Source organism: Pelodiscus sinensis, chromosome 24 (assembly GCF_052426305.1).
Source record: "Pelodiscus sinensis isolate ZL-2025 chromosome 24, ASM5242630v1, whole genome shotgun sequence".
Lineage (NCBI taxonomy): Eukaryota > Metazoa > Chordata > Testudines > Trionychidae > Pelodiscus > Pelodiscus sinensis.
The window spans coordinates 25953378-25970825 of NC_143075.1; the positions used below are offsets into that span (position 1 = coordinate 25953378).

Here is a 17448-nt window from a genome sequence, read left to right on the forward strand (position 1 = left end):
GCTGGGGGGCATCGGGTGGGTGGCTCGATCCGTGCCAGGTGCAGGGTCTGCTGGCTGGGTGCTGGCAGGCTTGCACCTGGCACGGGCACCGTAGCCAGCCCGTGCCCCTTTAAGGGGTCCGGGGCAGGGAGGGGGGCAATAGAGTTTCCCTGGTGTTGGCCAGAGTGGCCACCAGGGAAAGCTGGGGAGGGCTAGCCTCCCACTAGTTCGAATTAAGGGGCTACATAGCCATTAATTCGAACTAGTAAGTTCGAACTAGGCTTAGTCCTCGTACAATGAGGTTTACATAGTTCGAACTAAGCGCTCCGCTAGTTCGAATTAAGTTCGAACTAGCGGAGCGCTAGTGTAGCGCCTATCAAAGTTAATTCAAACTAATGTCCGTTCGTTCGAATTAACTTTGTAGTGTAGACATACCCTCAGATAGCAAAGATCCCCCTTCTTAGGCAGCAAGGCGAACATGTCTTGCCTGCATGATAACGGAAGGACTCCAGTCTCCAAGGATTCGACCCAGATGCTGACAAGATCTAGACTGAGGACGTCCAAGAACATGCGGTAGAACTCCACAGCGAGACCATCCATGCCCAGGGACTTATTGGTGGGCATGAGACGGAGGGCTTCCAAGAACTCAGCCAGAGAGAGAGGCAGTTCTAGCCGGTCCTGGTCAACCACGCTGACTTTTGGGAGTTCATTCCAGAAATCTCTGCAGGCATCAACGTTGGTTAGATCTGGGGACAAAAGAGAGGCATAGAAGGCTCGAGGCCTCTCGTACATCTCCACCAGATCTGTGAGGTAGTGCCATCCTCCACCAGAAGGCAGATGATTTGCTTTTTAACCCCCCTCTTTTTCTCAAGGGTGCAGAAGAAGTGGGAGCCACCATCCATCTCCCAGAGGAGATGGATGTGAGAACGAACAAAGGCACCCCGGGCCCAAAGGTTGTCAAGGGCCCAGAATTCCTCCCACTTCTCCAGGTACGTTCTACAGAGGGATGGATCTCCAGGCCGGTGGCCAGCCACCTCACTTGCTCTAAAACCTCCTGTTCTAATTGCTCTATCACCGCATCCTTATGCCAGCTGCCCCCCTGGGTGTAGTCTCAGCAGAAGAGCCATGTGTACACCTTCCCCACATCCCACCACTGCTGTGCCAAGGGAAAGGCGCACTGCTACCCATACTAGGCCAGCCAGAACTCACAGAAAGATGCTACATGTCCTCCAGCAAGCTATTGTTGAAATGCCAGTAGATGGTCCTGGCCTCTCTGAAGAAAGAGAGGCTGTCACAGTGAACAAGTGGTGGTCTGAAAACGGGGCTGGCCGAATGCTGAAGGAGTGGGCACGAGAAAGATGAAGACGAGAAAGATAAACGCTGTCCAACCAGTAGTGAAATGACCGTTGACCCTGGACCTGGACAAAGGTGAACACCATGTCCTTGTCTGGGTGGTGGTTATGCCAGATGTCCACTAGGGAGTGTTGTTCTATTATCTCCCTGAGAACGTCTGAGGCAGCCTTGCACTGCTCGGTCCCCATGTGGTCCCATTCCTCAAGGGTGCAGTTGAAATCCTCATCCAGGACCAGGCACTCGCGAGAATCCAGAGAGTCAAGGAAGGCAGACGCCTGCTTGAAGAAGCGGAGCTTCTCTGGGCTGGACATCAGGGCATACATGTTAACTAGGAATATGAAGGACTAGTTCTTAAGCAAAGATTTTTCAGATAGTCAACAAGATAGTCGACTAGTCACTTCCCCCCACCTTGCTGTCTCTATCACATAGAGGCAGCAAGGGGGACAGAAGAAGGTGGTACTTCAAAGTAGCAGCACCGCATGAAGCCCATGATCAGCTGGGAACAGATCCCGGGCTCCAAGTGGCGCTGCCCCTTTGAAATGCACGGGGAGCTCAGATACCTCTTCTATCAGCTCCTTGAATATCCTAGGATGCATTTCATCAGGCTCTGGTGACTTGCAGACATCTAACTTTTCTAAGCGATTTTTAACATGGGCTGCAGTGTCCCCTATTGCCCCCTGATGCCTCTGATAGAGGCAGCAGGGGGGCAGGCAGCATCCCGAACACAGTGCTGGGGGAACCGGCTTTTAAGCCAGCTCCCCCAGCACCGGCTCGCCCCATGCTCCCTGCAGCATTTCTGCTTTTTACATGTACAAGAGCCCTGCAGGCTCTTGTATATTTCAAAAGCAGAAGTGCCCTCAGTGGGAACCGGTGCGAGCGGGGATTGAGGCAGTCCCCACTTGTGCCATTTCCCACTGTGCCTCTCCCTCCCTTGTTCTCCGCAGAGACAGCGCGGGGGGGGAACTGTCTTTACCAGTTCTCCCCTTCACCAGCTCCTGGTCCCTTCCCTTGCTGCCTCTATCAGAGAGAGGCAGCAAGGGAAAGGAAGCGACTAGTCGAGTCATCTATCCGATAAACATTTAAGAAGAATGAACCGAAGGAAGGTGTGGGGAAGTAGCCCAGAGGTCTTGGAAGCTATTTTAGAGCAGGTGTCAGGGATTCACATGAGCAGCTACTATCACAGGGCCCTGGGCTGGAGCCCGGAGTTGAGGGTGGGCCTGGGTTCCCCTGACACCCATCTCCCTATTTCCACTGGGGAGGGGGGGGGAAGGACGGAGGAGTTTATTCTCTGCTTTACGATATGCTAGCCAATAATGAAAAGAGCTCAACAAACAGCAAATTAAAGCCCTGAGCGTGGTGCCTAAAAACTGTGGACTGCTGTGAGCCTCTGAGGCAAACAAATCCATCAGGAAGCACAGGACCCACCGAGTTTTAGTAAGAGCTTTGTCACACAGCCTTTGGCTAGTAGTAGGTATCAGATACATTTGAAAGTACCATGTCCATAATGTCCTTTTGGCTGCCGAAAGAGAAAAGTTTTCTTTTGTCCCCATTTCCCCACTTCAAAGCCTTCTAACTATTCGGGGTGTGATTGCTACTCTTTCTCCTGATTTCTCCTGTGAATATCTTGCTACTTCTCTCCCTCTGTCAACGTCTATTTTGGGGGGCCTCCTCCCCTATTAACAGCCCTTCTTCTGCTTAGAGATTTCCCAAAGCAATAGCAGCAGAGTGAAATCTCCAAGTTTCTGGCCAGTTTCACTTCTGTCGAATGTTCAGAACAGCAACAGTGAAATATGACCAGAGTCTTCTTAATGTCCACTCTGCTTTTATATAGCAAAGATCTGAGAAGCAACAAGGGTATTGGACCTACCTATCTGCAGAATCATAGACAGTCAGGCTGGAGAAACATCAGTATCCTGGGTTTAAGGAAGAAAGGAGCTGGCAAGGAGTCAAAGCGGAAGTATGGCAGTTCATAAGAAATCCTGACAGCATTCTTCAAGAAAAGCAAGAAAAGCCAGCTTGCCTACACAAATTCTCTACTGTATAAGGCAGACAGATGATCATTGGTGGGGATTTAATACTCAAAAGAATTGGAAGAACATCCTCCAAGGGACACAGACAACAGGACAGTGTGCTGCCTTCCCAAAGTCAAGACATAATATGTAACTGAAAGACTGGATAAACTTGTGATATCTCAAAAATAATAGATGATTTCAGGGAACCTGGAACCACGCTATAGAAGAATAATATCCAAGCAATCTTCTTTGAGATCCTTCCTATTCCACAAGCAAAGGAGGACACAGGATTCAATAAATTAATTGCTTGCTAGGTAAGGGTATGTCTACACTACAAAGTTAATTCGAAATAACAGCCGTTATTTCAAATTAACTTTAATAGCATCTACACATACAAACTGCTATTTCGAAATAAAATCGAAATAATAGAGCCCTTATTTCAAATTTGGTAAACCTCATTCTACGAGGAATAACACCAAATTCGAAATAGCTAGTTCGAAATAAGCGCTGTGTAGACACTTATTTCGAATTAGGGGGCCTCCAGCCCTCCCCAGGAAGCCCTGGTGGCCACTCTGGGCACAACCAGGAAAACTTGTCTGCTCTCTCCCCAGCCCCAGAGCCCTTAAAGGGGCAGACGCTGGCTACAGTGCCTGTGCCAGTTGCCAGCCTGCCAGCACACAATACACCTGGCACAGGATGAGCCAGCCACCCACTGCCACCCAGCTCTCCACCGCTCCCCAGGACCAGGCTGGTGGCTCTCAGGAGCCTGCCGGGAGCCTGCCAGGGGCTGCAAAAGGTGGGCACCTTCCTGGTCTAGTGCGGAGATCGTGGGCCTCACTGAGATTTCTGGGGAGGCCTCCAATGCCTACAATCTCCGCACTAGGCACAGGAATGCGGCCGTCTACAGCCACATGGCTGCCAGCCTGGCCACCAGAGGCCACATGCGCAGCCAGGAGCAGGTGCAGAGCAAAATTAAAGAACTGTGGCAGGCCTATGCCAGGGCCTCCCAACCAGGGGCTGACCCGGACGACTGCCCGCAGTTTGAGACCCTGGACCACATTCTGGGGGGTCAGATGGTCCGTGCCGCCTTGGTCGTCATCGACCCTGGGGCTGAGGGCCCTGCCCCTGACACAGGGGAAGAGAAGGAAGAGGCAGCCAGGAGCCTGCAGCAAGCGTGCTCTGCACCCAGGACCCCCGAGCCAAACCAGAGACTCCGGCAGCAGCCTCATCCAAGACCGGGGAGGCCTCCACATATGAGTGACATCACAGTCCCCTTATGCGGGGCAGAGGGTGGAGGTGAAGCCCAGGGACAGTGCGCGTCAGCCTTGACGATCACAGAACAGGCGGCAACCTGTGCATCTGCCATGCCAGCCGGGACATGTGGCTCCAGCTGGGTGCCATGCAGGGGCCCTGACCTGTTCCCCACACGCCTCTACTCATGAAGGCACATGACAGGCTCCTGACCCCGGGGGGAGACACTGCTCACTGCCTTCCTTCCAGATGCCCCCACTACACAGAGGCAGGGCACATGTCTTCTCTGCACACCGCATTATAGGCAGCCCAGGGGCTGGGGTGCAGTCCTGAGCCAGGTCACACTCCCAGGTATAGCAGGACATGATGATGCAGAGACCTGCCATCCTCGCCTTGCAGAGGGGGTCTGGGTTTCACCCACTGTGTCCCCAGGGAGAACTGACCACTGCTCTTGTTTCACCGCAGCTGCAGCACCTGCGAGTCTAGGATGCACCACCCCACCTGGACCATCCACCCGCACCTGGGCCAGCAGGCGCACCCGCAACCTGGAGGAGTTCCAGAGGCAGCAGCTAGGGTTGCAGGGACGGCAGGTCCACAGCCAGGAGCAATGGGTACAAGAGGACCTGCAGCTGCGTCAGGAGAGCTTGCTGGAGCTGCGGGAGCACCTGCAGGCCTTGGCGGACCGATTGCTGCCTCCTGCTGCTCCAGCCTCCGCGGCTGCCCCAGCTATCGCTCCTCCTCCCACCCCTGCTCCCCTTCCGCTTCTTCTGCCCCCCCCATCGCTCCTGCCCCACCCTCCATACCCACTCCCCCCTGGGAACGCCGAGGTCCCCGCGCCCGCAGTGCTGCGAGACGGGAGAGCCGGAAAGACCCCCCAACCCTGAGCTTCCCCTCACCCTTCCTCCCCTCACCTCCCTCTTCCAGCTCCCTCCTCCCAGGTTTCCCCCCTCCCTTGTCCCGCCCTCATTTCCCCCCTCACCCCACTCCAGTTATGTTAAATAAAGAGTTTTTTTGTGGCAACACAGGTGTTTTTATTGTAATCAGGAAGGGGAGTTAGGAAGGGGAAGGAGGTGGGGGTGGAATGTAAGGCACAAGGCCCCAGTGGGGCATACCAGGGGGACTTCAGTCCTCCTCCGCCTGGAAGCTCTCCCACAGGGCTTCCCGGATGTGGCCAGCCCTGCGAAGGGCCTCCCGGCTGGCAGCTGTGCAGGGCTGTGCGTACTCGCCAGCCAGGCGGGCAGCCTCTGCCATCCAGGCTGGCAGGAAAACCTTCCCCTTCCTCTCACATAAATTGTGGAGCACGCAGCATGCTGCCACCACGTGCGGAATATTGTGCTGGGAGAGTTCAAGGCGGGTGAGGAGGCGCCTAAATCGTGCTTTCAGTCGGCCAAAGGCCCCCTCGACCACGATGCGGGCCATGCTGAGCCTGGCATTGGCGGCCTGCCGGGAGGGGTTCAGGTGTCCCGTGTAGGGCTTCATCATCCAGGGCTTTAGGGGGTAGGCCACATCTCCCAGCAGGCACACTGGAATGTCCACGTCCCCGACCCTGATGTGGCGGTCAAGGAAGTCCCGGCGTGCAGCCTCTGGCACACAGAGGAGTTGCGGTACACCTGTGCGTCGTGTGCTTTGCCGGACCAGCCCACATTGATGTCCGTGAACTGGCCCCAGTGGTCAGACACGGCCTGCAGGATCACCGAGAAGTACCCCTTTCTGTTGATGAAGAGGGAGGCCTGGTGGTCCGGGGCACGGATGGGGATGTGCGTCCCGTCAATTGCCCCTCCGCAGTTGGGGAAGCCCAGGCTGCTGAACCTCTGGATGACTGCGTCCAGGTCAGTGAGGCGGACGACTCTGCGGAGCAGCACCCTGTTGATGGCCTTCACCACCTGCAGAGAGACACACAAAACCAAGGGTCACTGGGGTGCCCGGGAGTGTTTGTTCCCCGCCACTGCCCCAGGAGCAACTTCCGCTGCAATACTGGCCACTGTGGCCCGGGACATACCGAACCCTCCCGGGGGAAGACACTTACACCACCTCCCCCACCATTTTCCCTGGGGCAGCCCATGTCCTCCTTGCAGCCCCCCCTCCTGGCCCAGTTGGCCAGTGAGTGCCGTACCTGCATGAGCACCGTTCCAACGATGGATCTCCCCACGCCAAACTGGTTCCCGATAGATCCAGGTTCCCGAAAGCTTCCAAAGGGCAATGGCTGCCCGCTTGTGGAGGGGAATGGTGGGCCTCATGCATGTGTCCCGTCTCCGCAGAGCAGGGGCGAGCCACTCGCAGAGCTCCAGGAAGGTGTCCTCCTTCATCCTGAAGTTCTGGGTCCATTGTGGGTCTCCCCGGTGCTCCAGAAAGATGCGGTCCCACCAGTTGCAGCTAGTGTCGAGATGCCAGATGCGGTGGGGCACGCTGGCATCCGGGAGCCGCTCCTCCAGGGTCCCCGGGGGGGGGGCAGGAGGAGGGCTAGGGGGCTGGCCTGCAGCAGAAGGTGCCAGGAAGCCTCCAGCAGTTGATGCGAGTGTAGAAGCTATTTTATGTTTAGCTAGAAGCCATCTTGTATAACAGAAACCATTTCAGCTTTTTGTCTTTGCATGTAAGCCAGAGTGAACTTTCTATCACCCCATGCGCCAGGCCAAGACAGGATGGGCTATTGGAATGTGTTAATTGGGCTGGTTCAGAGAGGAGAGGTTGTTGATAAGGCTTTGTTTTTCCAAATTTAATTGAGGATTTCAGTCTGACGTCAGACTGTTTGGTTAAGGGTATAAAGATACTAGGATTGATTGTATTAAGCAGCTTTACTGGGCCCGACTTTGCTGGGACCACGTTTGGCTCACTTTGCTTTACTGATCAATAAAGGAAATCAGTTGTTAGCCGCCTAAACAGAGAGGAGCGTGTTTTTGCTTCGACACGAGGCTTGCAGCAAGACATTTGGCATGAGCACCAGAGTGCCCAGAGGCATCTCTGGCTCCATGGTAATGAGTGCTGCGGTGTCCCAAACGAGAGCGACCGAAGCAAGCGGAGAGGAAAACGCTTTGCTGTCCCTTGGCAATGTAGGCAAGCAAGCGGGGAAGTTGAGAACCGGCTGTCCAGAGGGGATCCCTTTAAGCACAAGCTTCAGATAGCCTCAGACAGCAGCCACACAAAGCAACTACTGACCTGATGCCCTGCTAGAACTGGTTTCAGCTGCCCTTAAATGCGATCCAGCGTCCAATCAGTGTGGACGCGCTATTTCAAATGAGCAAAACGCTATTTCAAATTAGTTTTTGGGTCTAGATGCGTTATTTCGAATTAGCTTATTTCAAATTAACTAATTCGAATAAGTTAATTCAAAATAGAGCTGTAGCGTATACATACCTTTAGTGATGTGAGCTAGAGGCTTTTGATTTAGTAGAATATTTGTTCACATTCTGTGGCGAGATTGGCGCTTTATAGGTTTCCCCTTCTACTGAGGTGGAGGCCATCCAATCTCATGGGACAAGTTGGCTAGAGTAATCCAAAGGGTGTTAAACTGATAACAAAAGGGGAGGGTAAAAGATGGAAAATATGAGCATTCATTTAGTACAGAATCAAGATGCTGAGTACGAAACTAGTCAAGGATATGAAAAAAGAAAGAGCTTGACAAAGCCCTGTGGCTGGGTTGATTTAATTGGGATTGGTCCTACCTTGGGCAGAGGGCTGGACTTGATGACCTCCTGAGGTCTCTTCCAGCTCTATGATTCTATGAAAGAAATTCTTGAGTTGCCAATACACTAATGCCAGGATCCTTAGGTAATAAAGAAGAAGAATAGGAAAAACTTGTTCATGAGCATAAATTCAGTCTAATTGGTTTTACTGAAATCTGGAGGGATGATTCCCACAGCTGGAATGTTAAAAGTACTGGTTATAACCTATTTGGGTTCACCTGTCCTCTAGGCTCCCTAGACAAAGTGAGGAATGCAGCAAACTGTACTTTCCCCCAGCTCTCTGAGGAAGGGGAAACAGCCAGCAACATTCCTGTATGAATTTGGGGGAGAGCTTCAATGCACTCCACCCTCCCTAAAATGTACTTGGGGCTGGGAGGCTTGTGGTAGGGGCTGTTCCGGACAGGGAGGTGGGGTATGCCCCCAGCCAGTCCTTTTCACCCAGCCTGGTGATTTTGTCTCTCTATGTATGGTTTTATGAAAAGCAATCCTATTCCGGGTACATCCCATTTTACTAGCACAACCAAACACCTTACTTTGATTTAAGGTATAAGAGGAAGCTGCATACTGAATTTGATGGCCCTAGCTCTTACCGTTTAGGACAGGGGTAGGCTGGCAAAATATCCAGATGTGGCCTGCCAAGCCACTGGATGAGGCCCATGGCCCAGCAGGAGCCTCAGGCAGGCTTCCTACCTGTCCTGCCCCCACACCACTCAAAGCGGTCAGCTGCAGAGGCCATGTGTTCTCTGTGTGTAACATGTCCTTGTGCGAGACTTTGCACACTGTCCTTGCCCCCAACACAAACTCACAGCTCCCATTGGCCAGAGAATGGCTAATGGGAGCTTCCTGGGCCATGCTTGCAGTTCAGGCAGTATATAGAGCCTCCTCCCTCCTGCCCCGCCCCTCCTGCTGCCCCAAAGGGCAGCGAACACACAGAGCCAGCCACTTTGAGCAACATGTTATGGCATGGTAGGCAAGGAGCCTGTCTGAGGGACCTGCTGGGCTGCTGGTTGGGAGCTGCATAAGTAACGGCACCTCTTGGCAAGAGCCTGCACATAGCACTCCACTCACACCCTTCCCCAACTCTCTGCCCCTCTCACAACCCAAATCCTCTTTACCCCCAATCCTGCCTCAGGTTACAACTCCCTCCTGCCCTACGTTACAGCCCAAGCCCTTGCACTCCTCCGTCCCCCGCATCAGGTCACGACCCCCTCCAAGAACCTAAATGCCTCCTACACTCCTCTTCCAGATCAGAATCTTCTCCTGCACTACAGACTCCCTCCCAAATGCTGCACTCTCTCTGCATCCCAATCCCCCATTCCGATCTTCCTCCATACCAGACCCTGCACTTCCACTAATATCATGGAAGAATACGGCCTTTGTCCACTTACCAATTTCTTACCATCAAAAGTTATTCCCCACCCCTGGTTTAGGAGTTCTTGAACAGAGTCACGCACAGAGAGACAAACTCTCTCAAATATATAGCAGTTGGACTATTCAGTCAAGTTGAGAAAGATATAACACAATCCCTGACTGGAAGTTGAAGCTGAACAAATTCAGATGGAAATAAGGGTTAATTTATTCACACTGAGAATAAATAACCATCAAACAATTAATCAAGGGTCACAATTTTCAATTTGTAAAATCAAAATATTGATTTTTTTTTTTTTAATCTTCCAGAGGAATTATTTTGGGGACATTTCATGGCCTATGTTAAATACGAAGTCAGACTAGATCCAAGGTGTCCAACTAGTTCTATAGTGGACTAGTCACACTCGACCAGCCAAACAGCCACATGACTAGCATGTTGGATATGATTCCAATGGTCCTTTCTAGCCTTCAAACCTATGAGGGTAAACTGAGGCAGTCCATGGTATCTTGCTGAGAACTGACAACTCAAATCCGAAATTATTAGGCTAGGCCTGGGAAGCATACAGGCAGGCAGTTACCGTGACCCTGGTTCCCCTGGCAACTACATTCCAGAGGGGCCTTACTCCATTTTTCTTACTGTCTCCTGTGATTTCAGCTTGGATCCCTAGGACTGTGCCAACACAAGGGTGGAGTCATCTCACAGTAGACATCACAATTTCAGCTAATAAGCTAACAGCAACATGTCCATTTTGGGGGCTGCCATCCTGTTTATGGTGGCTCATTTAGCTGGTTAGGAATAACTAACTGTATTAGCGAGAACATGTTTAATTGGTGATGGGTGGAGATACTGGGTAACTTTAGTTTATTGGCTTACGCGCATATCTTACTTCTGCTGCTAGACCAATCAAATCACTTCTCCTCCGCCCATCTGCTACCTATCTGATCGAATGTATGTTTTGGTTAATAGTGATAGAAATGTAGCCGTGTTAGTCTGGGGTAGCTGAAGCAAAATGCAGGACAATGTAGCACTTTAAAGACTAACAAGATGGTTTATTAGGTGATGAGCTTTCCTGGGCCAGACCCACTTCCTCAGATCAAATAGTGGAAGAAAATAGTCACAACCATATATACCAAAGGATACAATTTAAAAAATGAACACATATGAAAAGGACAAATCACATTTCAGAACAGGAGGGGGATGCAGGGGGGGGGGGAGAGGAAGGAAGGTAAGTGTCTGTGAATTGATGATATTAGAGGTGGGGAGAGTGGGATGTCTGTGAGCTAATGGTATTAGAGGTGATAATTGGGGAAGCTATCCTGGTAATGGGTAAGATAGTTGGAGTGTTTGTTCATTCCTTCCCGGAGAGTGTCGAATTTTAACAGGAATGACAGTTCAGAGGATTCCCTTTCAAGGGCAGATGTAAAAGGTCTTTGTAGCAGGATGCAGGTTAGCAGGTCATTCAGACAGTGTCCTTTCTGGTTGAAATGGCAAGAAACTGTTTTCTCTTTGTGATCCTGTCTGATGTCTGTTTTGTGGCATTGATCCTTTGGCGAAGTGTCTGAGGCGTCTGTCCAATGCACACAGCAGACGGACACTTCCGGCACACGAGAGCATAGATTATATTTCTGGAGGCGCAGGAACATGTGTTCTGGGTCTTGTAACTCACTGGTTCTCAACCTGGCTCCCCTTGCAGCCCAGCCCCGCCTGTAGCCCGCCCAGGGCTACCCCGCGCCGGCCGCACTCACCTCCACCAGCGGGTAGGCGATGTCGTTGTAGATCTGCTCGGTGCTGTGGCCCCCGCCGTACGCCCCGTCGAAGGTGAACTGCTTCGGGGGCTGCCCCGCGGCGCCCGGGTTGTGGATGCAGCACTGGCCCCGGGCGCTGTCCGTGCTGACCACGGCCCGGCAGCCCAGCGCCTTCTCGCGCTCGCTCGGGGGCCGGCAGCGCACCACGACCCGCACCGCCTCCGAGGCCATGGCGCGGCCGGGGGCGGCGGGGCTGCCTGAGGCGATGGCCGCGCGCGGGGCCTTTCCCGCCCCAGGTCGGGTGGGGGCAGGGCTGCCTCGAGGCGGGTCGAGCCTGAAGCTCCGCCCCACCGCGGCGTTCGCCGTTTCCAAGGGCCCCGGGGAGCGCCGCGCAACTCCACTTCGCAGTGTCTGCCGAAAGGCTTCCCCTTCCCCAAGAGGCAGCCCGAGGGAATGTCACCCAATTCCCATCCCCGTTCTCTGCCGAAATAGAGCTGCTGGCCAGACTGAAGGGAGCCCTCGCCTGGGCTCTCTGGGGCCTAAGAGAATGGCCCATCTTGCAGTGCAATGAACAGGTGCTGCATGTGGAGAGGCAGAGCAGGGTGCAGCACCCTTGGGCGAGTGGCTGAAGTCTGGCCTGTCTAGGCTGCTTGGGAAAGGGGGGGCGAGACTGGGCGGCCACAGCTCTGATTAAAAAGTTGCAGGCACAGCTCAGTGCCACCTCCCTCCTGCCCCGGTGGGAGCAGCCACCACCACTCCAGCAGGCAGCCTGCCAATGCCACTCTGCATCAGCAACGATCCTGCCAGGGCAAGCTGTCATACAGGCAGGGCTAGTTTTAACCACACTCCTGTTGTGATGGCACCATCTCTAGGAAAAGTTAACCTGGGTAACATGGCACCAGCTCTGACTGGAGCCTCTGGCTGCTATTGCACTTTTTCTAGTGTTATAGCTGCACCAGTATGGCTGTAGAATGGTAATGTAGAGTCAGCTGAATTATCCACTCGACTCCAGAGCAGGGAGACTTCAGTACCAGTGTTCCCTCTAATCTGGGGGCAGCAGAGCTTCACAGGTGATTAATCAGCCCCACCCAGTCAGTCAGCTCAGTGCAGGAGCCCTGAACCTCTAACTGGGTAGGGCTGATTAAACTCTGCTTAGCGGGAACACTGCTCAGTACTCTCTTACCCTTTAAGGGTGAAGCCCTCAGGTTTATTTTGCCTGTAAGTTTTATGGTAGCCAACAAATGCAGTACAGCATCAGCCACACAGAACTGATCATTCCCATTCTGCCTTGGCAGGGGCTGGGAGAGAGTTGGGGAGCTTTAAAGATATGCTTTATATTTGTTATAATTTCTTCTATTCTTTCCTTAGCATCTATCCTTTATTCCTTATGCCTAATAGACCTCCCCATTCTTGTATTTGGGGATTGTGATGATGTTATCCCTTGGGAATAAACATTTCCCAAGAGACAGCACCTTTGTACTAGAAGGGGTCCTCCTTGGCTAGAGATGCAAAATGCCAAGAAAAATAATCCAGGACCCAGACCCCTAAGGGAAGAAACAACTCCAAGCAGCAGGCAAGAGAGAAAAGGCTTAAGCCATGGCCTAGGCAAGGGATCTCTGCACAGGGCAAAACTAATCTCATTCAACAGTGTTACTCCTTTAGCATTCCTTTCACAGTGGATGCTGTATATGGTGATTACGGTTGCCAAGTGTCTGGTTTTGAACGGGGGAGAAGTAATGCTGCTTTCCTGCTAGCAGTTCACAGGGCAGGGGAGGATTTGGGAGTAAAGTAGAGAAGTTGACCCAATCTGACAGCACCTGTAACTTACTCAGCTTTTCCCAGTGGCAGGCAATTAAGTACCCATCCCTTCTCCCCTTCAGGTGGCAGTTTCAGCATGATCTGGGTCACATGATTCCCCAAGTACTTCCTGCCTCCCTGATTGGAGAACTCTCTCACCCCAGTGAGTACAAACCCCCAGGACGGTGAAGAGGGGAAAAGTCCGGAGAAGAGGCTGGGGTCAGTATCACAGGCAGTGGTAGCGGCAGTAGCAGCTTCTGCTTGTTCTCCACATCCAGAGAGAAAGGGCCCCACTCACCCCCTTCCCCAGTCAATCAGCTGAGCTCCCTGCCTGTGTAGGGAGCTCTGAACCCTCTGTGCGGGGCTCAGAAAAGGTCTGCACAGCTGTGCGGGCACACAGCTTTCAGGGAACCTTGCTGAGGAGTCTCTCAGAACGAAGACAAAATGGATAGTGAAAGATCAGCTGTTGTGCCACCTTTGTCTTCCTTGCAGAAGACAGAAGTGATTTCATCTGTACTAAGTGCAAGCTGGTCTCCATATTGGAAGAGAAGGATAAAGGACTAAAAGCCCAAATACCAACTGCTATGTTCCATCAGAGAAGATGATAGTAGGCAGCAGGCACAGCATGCTAAAGAACCAGAGAAGGCAGTATAGAATGGGGAAGAAAACTGACAGCATGTAACCTCCAAGAGAAGAAAGAGAACTCAGGTATTCCCAATCCCAATAGAGGTAAGCAACTGCTTTCAAGCTCTCTGCACAGCTACTATGGTGGAAAACACTTTGGCAGAGGCCTCTGAAAGAAGGGATCTGACGGAGACTCCAACGATCAGAAGGCATGGGATTCATAGTCATAGGGATGGGGGTTCCACAACCCCCACTCCCAAGAGAAGGAGATGGGTGGTGGGGGTGCTTGCGGACTCCCTCCTAAGAGGGACCGAGTCATCCATCTGCTGTCCAGACTGGGAACCTTGAAGGGTTCTGCGTACCTAGAGCTAGAATTCAGGATGTGACCGAGAGACTTCTGACACTAATCAAACCTTTGGACCACTACCCCTTCCTACTTCTCAATATAGGAACTAATGATATTGCCAAGAATGACCGTTAGCAGGTCACTGCAAATTATGTAGCGCTGGGAAGAAGGATCCAAGAATTCAGAGCACAAGTGGTGTTCTCGTCCATCCTCCCTGTTGAAGGAAAAAGTCCAGGTTGGGATCGTCAACTTTTGGAACTTGTACTGGTTGTGTCGGAGAGAAGGCTTTGGATTCTTTGACCATGGGATGCTGTTCCAGGCACAAGGATTGCTAGGAAGAAATGGCATCCAGCTAATGAAGAGAGGGAAGAGCATCTTCACAGGCAGGTTTGCAAACCTAGGGAGGAGGGCTTTAAACTATGTTTGTCAGGGGACGGTGACCTAAGCCCTGGGGGAAGTGGGATATTGGGAAGAAATACAAGGAGGAAGGTGCAACATAGGAGTACCCCTGATCACTACGGAGAAAGTAGGGTGATCAGCTAGTCATCTAAGGTGTCTGTACACAAATGCAAGAAGCCTGGGAAACAAGGAGAAAAAATTAGGTCTGGCAAACCTGAGGATAGAATCTGTCAAACCAACTCATCTCTCTAGAACCTCAATGTTCTCCTTTCCAGACTCATGGGATTACCTTTTGAACCACTGACCATGTGCTTCCTGATCTATCTTCTCTACAAGATAGCTTCTACTAGCAATAACTTCTACCAGGAGAGTGTCCAATCTTAGGGTCTGTCGCCCTGTAGGACTTGGGGCCACTACACCCCACTACACTTGGTGAAGTCTTTTTGGGGAATTAGTGGTGGCTCTTCAGTGCTGGGGCAGTGCACAGTCTCAGATAGCTGTCAGCAGGCCAGTAAACAGTTCAGAGCCTGGACTTGGTTCAGGATGGGGCAACAGGCAAATAATTCAAATAGGAGCACCCAGCCAGATCCCCTTGCTCAGGTGGGGCTCTGGTAAATGTGGGCTGCGGGTCTGGAACAGCCGAAGGGGGAGACTGCCACCCCATTCTTGAGTGGCAGGAGGGACGCAGGTCCACCCACTCCACTGCGTCCCAGCCCAGGATGGGAGAGGGGAGGGCAACTACAATGATGAGGGGTTTGGAACAGGTCCCATATGAAGAGAGGCTAAAGAGACTGGGATTTTTCAGCTTAGAAAAGAGGAGATGGAGGTGGGATATGATAGAGGTCTATAAAAGAATGAGTGGGGTGGAGAGGGTGCATACAGAAAAGTTCTTCATTAGTTCCCATAATAGAAGGACTAGAGGACACCAAAGGAAAGGAATGGGTAGCAGGCTTCAAACTAATAACAGAAAGTTCTTCTTCACAAAGCAAATAGTCAACCTGTGGAACTCCTTGCTGCAGGAGGCTGTGAAGGCTAGAACTAGAACAGAGTTTAAAGAGAAGTGAGATCAAGTCATGGAGGTTGGGTCCATGGAGTGGTATTAGCCAGGGGATAGGAGTGGTGTCCCTGCCCAAAGTTTGTGGAAGGCTGGAGAGGGATGGCACGAGACAATTGGCTTGGTCACTGTCTTTGGTCCATCCCCTCCAGGGTCCCTAGGGTTGGCTGCTGTTGGCAGACAGGCTACTGGGCTAGATGGACCTTTGATCTGACCCAGTACGGCCATTGTAAGCTCAGGGCTCAGGGTCGGGGGTCTCAGTGGACCAACTTGATTTTCATGCAAACCTGCTCCTGGGTGGCCAGGCTGGCAGCTCTCCTGCCCTAGTCGGCCGCTTTCCTGTGCCTAGTGCGGAGGTCGTGGACGAGGTCCACGATGTCTGCACTGGACCAGGCGGGTGCCCGCCTCTTGCAGTCCTGGGCAAGCTCCCGGGAGCCGCCAGCCTGGTCCCGGGAAGAGGGGGGAGGGCTGGGGGGCATCGGGTGGCTGGCTCAAGCCGTGCCAGGTGCAGGGTCTGCTGGCTGGGTGCTGGCAGGCTTGCACCTGGCACGGGCACCGTAGCCAGCCCGTGCCCCTTTAAGGGGTCCTGGGCAGGGAGGGGGGCAATAGAGTTTCCCTGGTGTTGGCCAGAGTGGCCACCAGGGAAAGCTGGGGAGGGCTAGCCTCCCACTAGTTCGAATTAAGGGGCTACACACCCCTTAATTCGAACTAGTAAGTTCAAACTAGGCTCAGTCCTCGTGGAATGAGGTTTACCTAGTTCGAACTAAGCGCTCCGCTAGTTCGAATTAAGTTCGAACTAACGGGGCGCTAGTGTAGCGCCTATCAAAGTTAATTTGAACTAACATCTGTTAGTTCGAATTAACTTTGTAGTGTAGACATACCCTTAGTTGTGGGCCTGGCAGCCCATGCCAGTCCTCAGCTTCCCCTAGGTCCAGCTTCTCCTTTGGCTGCACAGGGGAGGCTTCTGGCTCCTTCAGTCACTGGGGCCTCTTTGGCAGTCCTTTTATATTCCTGACCCTGCCTCCTGGTTTCCAGTCAGGTGGGTGGTTAGGGCCAGAGCGTTTGAAGCACCGCTGCCACCTGGAGGAGATGTTCTTCCCAGATGTGACTGTAAATGATGTCGTCATCCAGGTAGGTGGCGGCATATTCTGTATGAGTGCTTAGGAGACCGTTCATGCACTGGAAGGTCGCCAGGCCCTGTGGAGGCCAAAGGGCATCCGGACGAAGTGGAATAGTCTGGACAGTGTGGTGAAGGCTGTTTTCTCCAAGGACTCTGGGTCTAGGGGGATTTGCCAATATGCCTTTGTCAAATCTAGAGTAATTGGCCATTCCCAGGCAATCTAGGAGTTCTTCAGTTCAGGGCATCGTCAAAACTTGGATATGTCATTTATTTTTCTAAAACCTATACAGAATCGTACACTTCCATTGGGCTTCAGTACAAGTAATGACTTTGCCATTCACTTTTTGACGGCTCTATTACCCCAAGTTTAGCGTTGCCTGGAACTCTTTTTCTACTGTTCCCCGTAGCTAGGGGGAGAGGTAGATACTCTGGAAGGCAGGGATAGAGTCCAGGGTGACTTAGACAAATTGGAGGATTGGACCACAAAAAATCTGAGGTTCAACAAGGACAAGTGTAGAGTCCTGCACTTGGGACAGAAGAATCCCAAGTATTGTTACAGGCTGGGGACCAACTGGCTAAGGAGCAGTTCTGTAGAAAAGGACCTGGGGATTACAGTGGATGAGAAGCTGGACATGAGTCAACAGTGTGCCCTTGTAGCCAAGAAGGCTAATGTCATATTAGGTTGCATTAAGAGGAGCATTGCCAGTCAATGATCCAGA

At 52.4% G+C, this 17448-nt stretch overlaps 1 protein-coding gene across 10 annotated transcripts in view; it reads right to left on the reverse strand.

Annotated features, from left to right (window-relative positions):
* KIF17 (kinesin family member 17) overlaps positions 1 to 11759 on the reverse strand; it is a 149569-nt gene extending 137810 nt beyond the window's left edge. For 4 of the 10 annotated variants that reach the window (XR_016347804.1, XM_075906578.2, XM_075906577.2 and 1 more), the window contains exon 1: positions 11390 to 11757. Coding sequence is in view for 8 of the 10 variants with exons in the window: in XM_075906578.2 (XP_075762693.2) it covers positions 11390 to 11620 (231 nt within the window). In the remaining 2 variants the exon portion in view is untranslated. The other 6 variants (XM_075906575.2, XM_075906574.2, XM_075906579.2 and 3 more) reach the window with 4 other exon arrangements.
* Between the last annotated feature and the right edge of the window lie 5689 nt (positions 11760 to 17448).